This window comes from Akebia trifoliata, chromosome 4 (assembly GCF_017979445.1).
Source record: "Akebia trifoliata isolate Shusen 1 chromosome 4, ASM1797944v1, whole genome shotgun sequence".
Lineage (NCBI taxonomy): Eukaryota > Viridiplantae > Streptophyta > Magnoliopsida > Ranunculales > Lardizabalaceae > Akebia > Akebia trifoliata.
In genome coordinates, this window is record NC_141378.1 from 7,397,593 (window position 1) to 7,409,801 (window position 12,209).

At 33.4% G+C, this 12,209-nt stretch overlaps 1 protein-coding gene across 1 annotated transcript in view; it reads right to left on the reverse strand.

Annotated features, from left to right (window-relative positions):
* Window positions 1-7,314, reverse strand: part of LOC147403423 (quillaic acid 3-O-glycosyltransferase CSL1-like) — a 7,769-nt gene extending 455 nt beyond the window's left edge. The window contains exons 1-8 of the mRNA XM_086437557.1: window positions 6,497-7,314; window positions 4,894-4,989; window positions 1,909-2,037; window positions 1,418-1,630; window positions 1,222-1,321; window positions 745-926; window positions 287-634; window positions 7-210 (exon numbers count right to left, since the gene is read on the reverse strand). Of these exons, the coding sequence (XP_086293683.1) occupies window positions 7-210; window positions 287-634; window positions 745-926; window positions 1,222-1,321; window positions 1,418-1,630; window positions 1,909-2,037; window positions 4,894-4,989; window positions 6,497-7,084 (1,860 nt within the window). The 5' untranslated portion in view covers window positions 7,085-7,314. The remainder of the gene's footprint in view (window positions 1-6; window positions 211-286; window positions 635-744; window positions 927-1,221; window positions 1,322-1,417; window positions 1,631-1,908; window positions 2,038-4,893; window positions 4,990-6,496) is intronic.
* Window positions 7,315-12,209: the final 4,895 nt, after the last annotated feature.

Genomic DNA, 12,209 nt, shown 5'->3' on the forward strand with positions numbered 1-12,209 from the left:
GGGCACGAAATTGATTTCCTTTAAGCCAATAAACTTCATGAGAACATCCAAACATCCATAGAAATAAGCTGTAACAGCCTTTATCATCCCAATCCTCTGTTCATTCCACCATGACCTCAACGATCCTCCAGTGGATAGTGCTTCTAATATGTGTTGACAACGAGATGAAGCATAAACAACCATAAAGATAAGAAACCAAGGATTCGACACCTGTCATATTGGTAAAAATAAGTAATTTTACTTGATTACAAAGAATTGATACTATAGTATGCATTAGTATAATTACCTTTGGAAACAAGGGAATCCCATTCAAGAGGCATAATTGAGGGATGACAGCATAAGATAGTAAGGGGAGAGAGTAGAGGGGTTGGGCAGCGGCATATGCGTAAACCATTCTTTGAAGAATGGACATCTTTGATGGCCCATAGGTGAGAGGACAAAACCTTGAGAAACCAACTTGAAGCAACCCAGAGTTCCATCTTGTGCCTTGAACCAAAGTATCATTCAAACTTGTGGTTGTACTACCAAGGAAAGATGGTCGTGAGTGATGATAATAGACAGAAGTCCAGCCTTTACAATGCAAGAGAAATCCAGTAAAGAAATCTTCTACCACAGAGTGATACATGAAACCTATCTGTTATTGAAACCACAAGAAGATAGATAATTAAGGTTTATATACTTATATTATGATCAAGAAAAATGAATAATTAGAGATATTAATTGTTTCATTGATATGGGACTTGCCTGTTCACCCCATTGTGTGTGTTTCTCAAAAGTAGAAGAAGCTAGAAGTCGAGTCTCTTGTATGAATGTTTTCGATGCATATCCTTTGTCAATGACATTAGTAGACTTGCAGTTTTGGTGTAGCGATGCAATGAACTCTTCGGAAGGACCGAAAAATCGTTTATTTTGTTGGAGGTTAATATCTGGATAATCAGATCCTTTTTTATCATATATACTCCATACTAATTTTATACAAATTTTTTTTTTTTTTACTGACATCACTTATAATTTGGAGTTGTTCCAATTGTTATTGGATTGAATTTAGATCCAAATTTTGAGTTGTGATCCAATAAGTTGTTATTGGATTGGATCTAGAATGATTTGAATCTGATTCAATCCAAATCCAACCCATTGGCAGTTCTATAAAGAAGTGATCGAATCCAACCCCCTACAAATGAATAAAATAGGTAGGAGAAAGTAGATCAATTTTCTATATACCTTCTTGTGTACCACTTCTGTATAATGCTTCCCTCTTGATGTAAAAGCCCGTGCCACTTAGGAAAGGCCCATCAAGTCCATCCAAACCATAATAATATATCTGAAATTTCATCCAATTGACAACGTAAAATGAAAAATATATACTTGAAAGTTTGAAACATTAGTGAAATTAGGAATTTGATTTTCATGTGTATACCTCGAATATTGATCTTAATTGACCACCATAGATATCATTCTTACTAAGGTTGCGGAAGTTCTGAGGGAATTGAACAAAAGCTAGAGATTGAGAGATATGGTGATCAAGGTGGAAACACATGGCTTGTCTAGCCGAGGTTGGATCATTGCAATACATGTCACAATCCAATACCAATATATAAGGGGAATTGCTTATTATGCCCGATATGCGAAGCTGCAATAACAACAGGAATGCTAGTAATCTAGAGTTTAAAATGTGTGTATGGATGCATGCATGAAAAAATAAAATTTTCAACCCAATCCATTACCTATAGTACACTTGGGGGTGAAGACTCACAAAAAGAATTTTTTTTTTTTTTAGTGCTTGGGATCCACTCCCAAGTATAAGTAATGGTCTCTGAGACCAGAAAATTTTCTGGCCTTTTGAGATGGCAAATTAATTTGCCATTTGGTGAGAGAGAGAGAGAGAGAGCTTAGGACTAATGTACTTACGAGGACATTAAGGGCTCCAGCTTTGAAATGATGAAGATAGGATCGTCTCTTTTCACGAGAAACATAAACAAGTAGGGGCATTTTAGTGTGGTTTTTGTCAATATCATCCCTTGCATTGTCATGTATCACCTGCAAAGATCAATGGAACACATGATTTATTTGAAAGTATTGCACAACGTAAAAATAAAAAATATCGCATTTGACTATGGTTTGCTACTGCATACCAACAAGTATCAAGTTTGTTGATTGTTGAATTTTGTTGTGGATTTTCAAAGCTATCGACGAAACTTCTCTATAGGAGTGAAATATATCTTAAGGGTAAGGCGTTGAATGTGTGCAACGATCTTCCAAATATATATAAATTCTACATTTTTCTTTTTCTACTATTACATTATCTTTCTATTTCTTGATTTTGTGGTTCTAGAAATCTTTCATGATTTTTACATGGGTCTCTAAGATGCTTATGGAGAGTATCTGAAGCTGATCTTTGTGATGAGGATCATCTTGCCATGGTGATTGCCATCACAAAAAATCAACACTTTTTTGAAACTTCTATGATAAATGGTTTCCATATGAGTGATTAATGAAATAATTGTATATATAATAAAACATAATTGTTGTGCCTTCCTTTTCTCTCAATCTTTGTCCCCATAAAAAGTATCTCGAGGATAATTTTATTATATTTTATCTTCTATCATCCATAGTAACAAATAACGACATTTTTTTTAAACGCATTTAAAATACTTCTTGTACCTCAGCCACCAATTTACATAAAAAACCACAACTTTTTAAAAAAAGTCGGGGTTTTTTTTTTCGTTTTGAACGTGTTCGTAACGTTTTAAACAAGTTTTTTTCAAAAAAAAAAAAAACACTAAGCGAAACAGTTTCTTTTGTTAATGTGGGATTTTATACATAATAGAATTTGGTGATTCATAAATGTAGAAGTATGGGATTTGATACCTATTCTAATACCAATCGAAAAAATAAAAAATCGGGATTTGATGATAATATCTCGATGTTATGGTTTTCATTTTTTTTCAATAATGTATATTATTTAAACGAAAGATATGTTGAAGAGTAAACTTTTTTTGGCATCATAACACGTTGAATTACGTTTGAGAACATTTTATATTGGAAATATAGAATATAAATCAAAATAAATATCTTATGTATTATTAGATATATACACTTTTCATAATTTTTAATATATATTTTTATATTTTTTTGTTTCATCATTTTTTTTTTTTTCGTTTTTCTTGTTTTCTACATTTTTCCAAAGTTTTCCCTTGTCATTTTAAACCCGTACTCTTAACTTTGTGACTATGCTCCCACCTTCCTACAATAGATCCTAAATTTATTAATTTTTTTCCTTCTATCCCCCTTCTAAGAAATAAGAATGCTCCTTTAATTTTATGTATCATTTTTCTTCTTTTCGTTTTCAATAGTACTCCTCCAACTTTATTGTCTATCCTCTTCTTTCCTCATTTTTTCCAATAATGCCTCCAATTTTATTATTTGTTCTAGCTCATCATTCACAACTGTTTCAATACTCTCTTAATTTTTATTTAAATTCCAAAGAGAGTAGTTATTGCCACATAGCAACTCTTACTAATGCCACACCAATTCCTTTGTAAATCATTCAAAAATTGCACAGGTGTGGCGTTAGTAGAAGTTGGTGTGATAATAGTAACTCTCAACTCCAACTCTGTACATATATTAAGTATCAAATATTCCAATAATGCTATCGTTTTCTAGTTGGTGTATGTTAGCTATCTTTCAATTCTTCAATTGAGGACAGTATTTAATTTTTTTTTTTTTTCTGAAAAAGGTTGGGCCCACTTGGACCGACAGGTCAAATTAAATAAATATATTTTCCTTCTTTGTTTCTGAAAAAATATTGGGACCACCTGGACCGACGTGATGAGAAATTTGAGACAAAATCTGGAATTTGAAGGATTCAAACTGTCGTCATGGCTTGCGTCAATGGGATGGACAAAGGCAGTTTCGCTGACCTATTCGTACTGCCTCACCACAAAAAAACAAAAAAAAAATGCCGAACTAGAAAAGTAATAGTTTTCAGAGGGTTTGATATAGATTTTCTTTATAGAGATACAATTTCTTGGGAATCCTTTGGTATATTCTCTTTGTGTGATAGAGAGCATGGTTTTAAATCGTCAAAAACAGGAGACAAATAGTCTAAATTGTCGTAGTATTATCCACCAACGAGATGAGTTGACAAGTCTTCTCAAAAATATGATTTGTTCTAATTCAAAGGGGTTTTTTTTTTTTTTTAATCTCATCCAAGATGAGACATCAAAATGAGTTTTAATACCATGATAGAGAGCTACTTTGAAAGTCACATCTCTATCTCCAACTCATATCTTCTATTTTTATCATGCTCTTTTAAATTTTCTTCTCACTCCTTTAAAATCTTCAACTTAAATATTTCATCTAACTAAGATTACAATCGGCCATTGTTGAGTAATGCCCAAATCATTCCAGCCGACTCTCTTATTAATTTATCATTTATTGGCGTTATCGTTACCTTTACTTAAACTTATTCATTCCAAATTTTATATCTTCCCTAATATTTTCACTCGTCCGACTTGATATCTTATTTCGACTATGCTCCATTTATTAACATGATGCTTTTTTTACTGTTTAACATTTAGTTCTATAAAACATAATTGTTCTTATCAAGAGCAATGAAATATATTATAAATTATACGACTATTTAATCTCCTTCATCAAGACCTAAATATCCCAATCTCTTATGTTTGGATCAACATGCCATAATAGAAAGAAAGGGAGTTTTTAACTATAAATTTTTAATTAAAATCAAATCAGGTGGGTCAATAACTCATTATATAGAAGAATACATTTAACAACTTAAAATTTAAAATACATAATTATTTACTATTTTTCAAGTTACCTTAAAATTCCAACAAGTCGAGTCGAATATTAGAATTATGTTTTATCGTGTACCTCTATAAAAGGGGGGCGATCTTGATCGGAAGATATGTTTCTATCACCACTTTCCCTAGCTTCCTCTACATGTTGCTTGAACACTTCGTATGTCAACTGCATTCAACATCCATTGAGACAAATTTGTAGTTACAAGACGACTTGGTTCCTTTGATTCACGAAAAAGTTATTTAAGAAAGGAAAATGCTGAAGTGACTGTGCATAGCATTGGTTTAGACATTGCGTTGACGTGGAGGTGCACTCAAACCCATATGAGTGAAGAACATTTATGATTTTGAGGGAACCTTCACGTCAGCAATGTCCTGCGCAGCCACTCCAACATGACTACTCTTAAGAAAAAACAATCAATCCATGTAAGTGCAAAACCAACGACTAAAATGTATTCTCAAGATAAATATCAATAGGATATATATTATTGGCATACTTAATTATAAAACTTGATCGTTGGATTTTATACTTGTATGAATTAAGAATAATGATTTTTTGACACCCCGTCTGCCATACGCCCCCATCACAAAATTGTAGATCATTTGTCTCAGGATACTAGAGCCATAAATCTTTTTCTTCTGTATCCCAAGGCAAATGATCTATGATTATGTGATGAGGGCGTATTTCAAAGAAGAGGAGGGGAGGGAGATTGTCACGACTCATGATTTAATTTGGATCGTATAATAGTCCAATGCTTGTATACTATAATAATTTATTATTATTGGAAATTTAAGGATATATCACTTAATGACAAATCAATTCAAACAAAATTGGGCGGATTTTATTTGATTTGTTTTTTGCTCACAACTTGACAACCATTGATTGACGTATGGCCCAATTGACTTAAGCAATAGAGAGAAAAGTTCTCTCTCTCATCCACGCATCCTTTTCTCGTAAATTTTAATTTTAAGATTTTAAATTTTGCAAAGGGTTGTGAGACCCACGTAGATTATCGTATTGAAAATAATTACTTTTTTTATTGTTTTTTTAAATTCATGAAATTTTGTTATTTAAACTGTGGTGTTGGAGCAATGTTTTTAGATGCCAAAAGGTGATCTAGAATAAAATAAAATAAAAGTCGTTTTTTCATCGTGGGCAGGAGAGAGAAATTATCTGTCTTATTAGTCTCACCGATTAGTCATTTTTTGACTCGATGCGTACGAATCTAATCCAGAGTCTTGACCATGTTAGACAAGAAAGATCTCTAGTGACACACGATTTACTGTGATTCTCCCAATTCTGACATGGAGATGTGTATAGATGATTTTTTACTCGTATCGTGAGGAAATATATCTACGGTTATGTGCACATCCCACATCAGAATTATGAGAATCGCAGAAAAGACCAGGCCATCTCAGCATAAGTGAAAATACAGTTGACTGACGTGGAATGGACTCAAAAATGACATTGATTCACACTTTGTTGATGTGATGGTGAGCTCAAAACCATACATGATTTTCACATGTATCTCCATGAAAAGCATCTATGGTGATGCATACTCATATGTCAATCCTGAGGGTTTTATTCCTCCACCAACATATTAGTTAAGACGATAAGGAAATACCTATTTTACCCCTACCATGAATACGCAGAGGTAGAGATATTCCAAACCCACCTTGATTTTCTCTCTGTTCTCCATAAATTCGATGCTCTGTTTATCATCATCGACTGAAGTAGAAAAATAGAGTTGGGGACATATAGTCTTGATTCCATATTTATTGCAGAAGGGAATCCAAGACTTTCCGAAGGTGAAAGCTTCTCGAATAGATTGCAAGGTAATTGGAGAACCACCATCATCAGAAAGATACACAGAGAGCTTCTCTGGAGGATAGTCCAGAGACATGGCTGATATAACTGTGTTCATAACTTCCAGTGTTGGTTCCTTCTTTGGATCAGCTGTGCATATAAACACGTCGATGGGTGGTAGCTCTGCATCACCAGGGAGTCTCTCTAGAAAGACAGTACGAGATACGGGACTCCATCGAAAAGCTTGACCGAGGAACCAAATAAAGGAGAGTAGAAGCTCAGAAGCAAAGATGAGAAGCCATGGAAAGATGTGTGTGGGTCCATTGGGTTTAAAGAGAGATGAGAGACGGTAGTAGAATAAGGAGAGTAACCCTGTTGTATGAAAGAGAGTATGAAGTCTGTTGATAGTTTTCTGAGGTTGCTGAACTTGTGAAAGATGAAGAGGCAGACTCTCCATCTCTTCTCTTCTGTCTTCTTTTCTCCTTACTGAGACTGTGTGTCTTTGTTTCCTTTGGGCTTTAGCTGTGCTTGCAAAGATGGACCTCTCCTCTTATTTAAAAGGTTAATCTTTAGTCCAACACCCATCAAACCAATGATTTGGATTGGAGAATATTTCTAGGGATTCTCAATAAATTTTCCCAACCCAGCTGTACTTTACATAGCCGCCCCCCACCGCACACATCATTTGAGGATCTCTGGGTCGCACAAAAATCATAGTTGAAGACAAAGGGCATTTAAGTCATTTTAATTAATTTATGAAAGAAGAGTCCAATGGAGTAATGCGGGTCTTTCAAATATTCTCCAAAATGCTTAGATGCCACCTTCGTACCAACCTCATATTCCTCTCCAATAGACAGAAGGAAAATATTTGAAATAAAAAACCATCTGAGTTCACTCCAAAATCAGTCATCTTCAACTTTTCAAATAAATTTTTTACCCTAATTTTTAACTGTAAGTTTAACTACTTAAACATTTGAGAGATTTTTTTAATTAGAACATGATGAGATTTTTTGATAAAAAATTCTAAACTATTATACAAAGAATTAAGGCAATGCTCAAAAGGATGGATTGGAGATGAAATTAAATAGATTAAAATTATTTTCTATAGAGGTTGAAGTGTTTGAAGATGAATGATTTTACGAAGAAAAAAAAATAATGTTTTTTTTATTATAAATTGAAAATGAAGGTGTTTAGATTAGTTTTTGTTATTTTAGAAAAGAAGAAAATGTTAAATAAAGAATACCATCAACTTGAAAACATTAGGATTTGCAAATTTGATAGAGGGATTGGGGTGTCTAAATCACCCAAAAAATTTGGGGGAGGGGGTGTCTAAATACCTTAGTTTTCAAAGTGACGACATGCTGCCTCTGTTAAACATCTTATATTCAAGTGCAACCCATAGAAGTGATGTAAAAGTATATATTATTCATTTACTTTGTCGAGTGACTTATAAAATATCTTGCTTAAGACAATTTTTGTGAGTATATCTGTCAATTGATCTTCTGATTTTACAAATGAAAATTGAATTATCTTGACTTCAAGTTTTTTCTTGATAAAATGTCAGTCCACTTCAACATGTTTTGTTCAATCATGTTGAATTGGGTTTAGTGCAATCTCTATAGCCGCTTTATTATCACAAAACATGTTCATTGCAGAACTAGCCGAACAGCCAATTTCTTCCAATAACCTCTTCAACCAAAGAAGCTCACAAAGTCCTTTAGTCATGCCTCTAAACTAGACAATGCAACCATTTTTTGTTTCTTGCTCCTCCAAGTGACTAGATTGCCTCCCACAAAAGTAAAATATCTAGATGTAGACTTTTTGTCAATGATACTTCTAGCCCAGTCAATATCTATATAACCATCCATGTTTAAATGATTGTATTTCCTGAACAGTAGTCCCTTTCCTGGAGAAGATTTCAAGTACCGTAAAATTTGGAGCATTGCATTCATGATTCATGTGATCCTCGCTTGGATTATGCATGAATTGACTTACCAAACTCACATCATACTATGCCTTCCTACCCCTCTACTATCATCCCTGAATTATGCCTTAAGTGGGATTCCATTGTTTCCTAAGGTTACAATACTAATACATTGGATATCATCACAACTCCAAGGTTAAACATGCTTGGACGATATTCTTGTGTTGTAATCGACTTGGACCCACCCATAGCATAGTTGATTGACATATTGCAACGCAACTTTGGGGTCGTGGGTTCAAGCGGAGTTTAATTACCGATGTAAACCACTTAATCTATCCAAGAAATTACTTGGGAAAATGCATGATACCATATCTACCCTCTGTTTACAAAATCAAATTGACTCGCTTTTCTTCTAATCTCCATCGTTTTACAGGTTTCAAATAGTTGGTTTCTCATATTCATGGTTGTTTAAGCTTCACCCTGTTGTCGACACATATTAGAGGTGCTTTCCACTGGAGGATCCTTGAGGATATGGTGGAATGAACAGAGGATTGGGATGGTAAGAGCACGTACAACATATTTGTATGGATGTTTGGCTGTTGTCAAGAAGTTGTTCGGCTTAAGGGAGATCAATTTTATGCCTACAAATAAAGCTTCTGACAAAGAAAAAAAATCGAAAGATACGAAATGGATAAATTCGATTTCCAAGCAGCAAATGTGCTACCGATCCGCTTTGCACCACAATTGTCTTATTAAATGCATCATCTATGATTTCCTGGATTTAGAAGAACAATCCTTGAGAAAGCTTATGACGTGATTTTTGCACAACTCTTACTCTCGTTGTTCATCTTAATTTGGACTTAAGTTGCACTCATGTATGTGGCACTTGTGATGGTTATCTCATCTTACACTCATGTCTGGATTGATATTCAAGTTCCTTTCACTGTATTGATTTGACCTACAACTTCTTTTGTTTATCAGAATCTTTAACTCGTGCGAATTACTTATTATTAGCAAAATAAATTAATGCTATTTCTACGAAGCCAAAAAAACTTATTGGCTATGTCAATTTGTCAATGGCTTGTATCCTCATCCATTACCTATATCGTGCCTGAGGATGGATCCGATGAAGTCAATCCAGCTGCGCTTATATTAAATTTTGACCTTAAATCCAGTTTGCTCTGAGCATTTCATCATGTCCCACCCAAAGTCAAGCATGGGTAGTCTGGGATGATAAAGATGAGGTGTATTCATCATCATCATAATAATAATACTAATAATGTTCATGATATAGGCGATATCAATGCCATGGTGTATTTTGCTTCCTCAACAGGTTGGGGCCTAGATTTTGATGAACTTATTGTTAGTTTGTAAGATATGCAACCATTCTTGTGGTAATGCTCTTGTAACTTTGATTGATATTTGGCTTTGCCATTTGAGCAATTTCTTGATGAATTATGTAGCTCATTTATTCGAACTCTTGTCATGAGCTTTTCCCTCACTTTATATCCCAAAGATGCCTTTTTTAATTCTAGAATTCATCGGCTAGAACTATCATGCCACAATTAAATATCAGGGATATATACCTGATCGTTTATCCTTTACATGTCTTTGTGATTTGATCAAGAATGATTACATATCATTCGATGAAGATCGTTAACCATTTACCATAAGTGTTACGATAAGATATCTTGGCCATTTGATCACAGATCTGTGATCATTTTATCAAGAATGATCATAAATCTTGATTATTCACCAAGGTCGCAGATCTATATATATTCGTTCTGCATCAACAATCATAACTTAGAGATCTACGATAAAATAATGGATTTTTCAACTCCTATATATGATCTCTTCATAGATTTCATATCTCTAATCATTCGATTTTATTAATTTTTTTTTAATCTTGGTCATAGATCACAAATCTATGATCACAGATCCAAAGAAGTTCTATAGGTGCCCCATCTCGGTAATGAATTACATTATTTTTTTATATAAAAAAATACTTCTCAATTACTAAATTAAAATTATTCCTCTATCACATGTGTTACTGCCTCGATTATTAGAATGTGATCATATAATCCACCCAATCCAAGATTGGAGAAGTGGAAAAGGGACAACTTTGACCATATCATTTCCCTTGTTTTGTTGAGGATTTATAGCCGTAAAAGTCAAAATATATACGTGATCATCTTGATCACCTATAGTTTATTTGAGGGTTTTAAGCCACAAATTTGTTAATTTTCAAAATGGGAAAAAAATTTACTTTTTTAAATAGACGAGTTCACATTTTTTTTTTTGAGGAAAATTATTTAAAAGGACATTGGTAGAGGTACTTTTTTCTAAATAGTCCATAAGTTTTGAATAGTCTCTTAATAGTCCATTCATTAAAATTTTCTTTTCCTAACAATCCCTGGATCTTATCTTCCACATTTCTCATGATTAAATGGCCTAACCGTTCGAACTCATCGCTTTCATTAAAAAAAATGAATTTTCGGCATCTCAATCAAGTTTCGAAGACTCCATCCCGTCGAAAAGGATTTAGGAAAGAAGAAGAAGTCATTTTCGAGGGTTATTCAAATATTTTGAAGATGTATGTAAAAACTAATATTTTTTCACTTTTTTTCTTAGTTCTTGGATGAAAACCGATCAAGAATGATTCTTTTGAATTAAAATCATCTAAGCAAGTCGTTATCTCAAGTTTTTAGTTGAACTTGTAAAAATAACACAATTGTACAAAACACAAGGATTTACGTGGTTCGACGGTGTACCTACGTCCACAGAATAAGAACAATCTCTATTTTCTCATAAGTTTTACAGTCTTAGAGATCTATATTTAATGTAACTAAAAGTTATCAAAAAATGTAAAACTCCCCAAAACAGAAATCCTAAAAAATTAAAATTAAAAATCATTAAAAAAATATTACATAATTGTCGTTTCATACCCCTTAAAAATTTTGAACCGGGGGCTCTACCCCTGCAACTCTGTGTAGCGCAACAAAATACAAGATATTACACAACAAATCTTTCCATGTATTTTAATCGAAAAAAAACTCAAAATTTGAAAATGGGTGGGTTTTACCAGTGTCAAGTTCACCACTTTTTATTTTTAAAGTGGTAAACGCAACAGTAAATAGTAGTGAGTTCAATAGTAAAAAATTATGAATTCGACACAAAATAAAAATAAAAACGTTGAGTTTGACAATAAATAAAAAAACGGTGAGTTGGCAAATAATGAGGGACCATTAAGAAATAAGAAAGTTTACCAAATATCCTATCAAGTTACTGTGAAAAACTTGGTAACTATTTAGAAATAAATCCCTCTACTAGGGTCCTTTAACTAATTTTCCTTCTTTTTTTCAGGGATCCACACTTCCCACCCCATATACATATGAGTAATGATTTTCTGGCTCCCCCACATGACATACTCAAAATACTCTCCTTGCGTAGCCTGTCTATGAGCAGCGTTCCGTGGACAACATTCTAAACAATGTTTTGTCTTATATGGCAAAACAGTTTTGGAATTGACTGATTTTTTGTTATGATGATCTCTATGGGTGAGTAGATCATCCTAACAAAAAAATCAGTTGATTCTAAAACTTTTAACCCTATAAAAAGTTGTTACAAACTAACAGTTAAAATGAATAGTCCATGATTC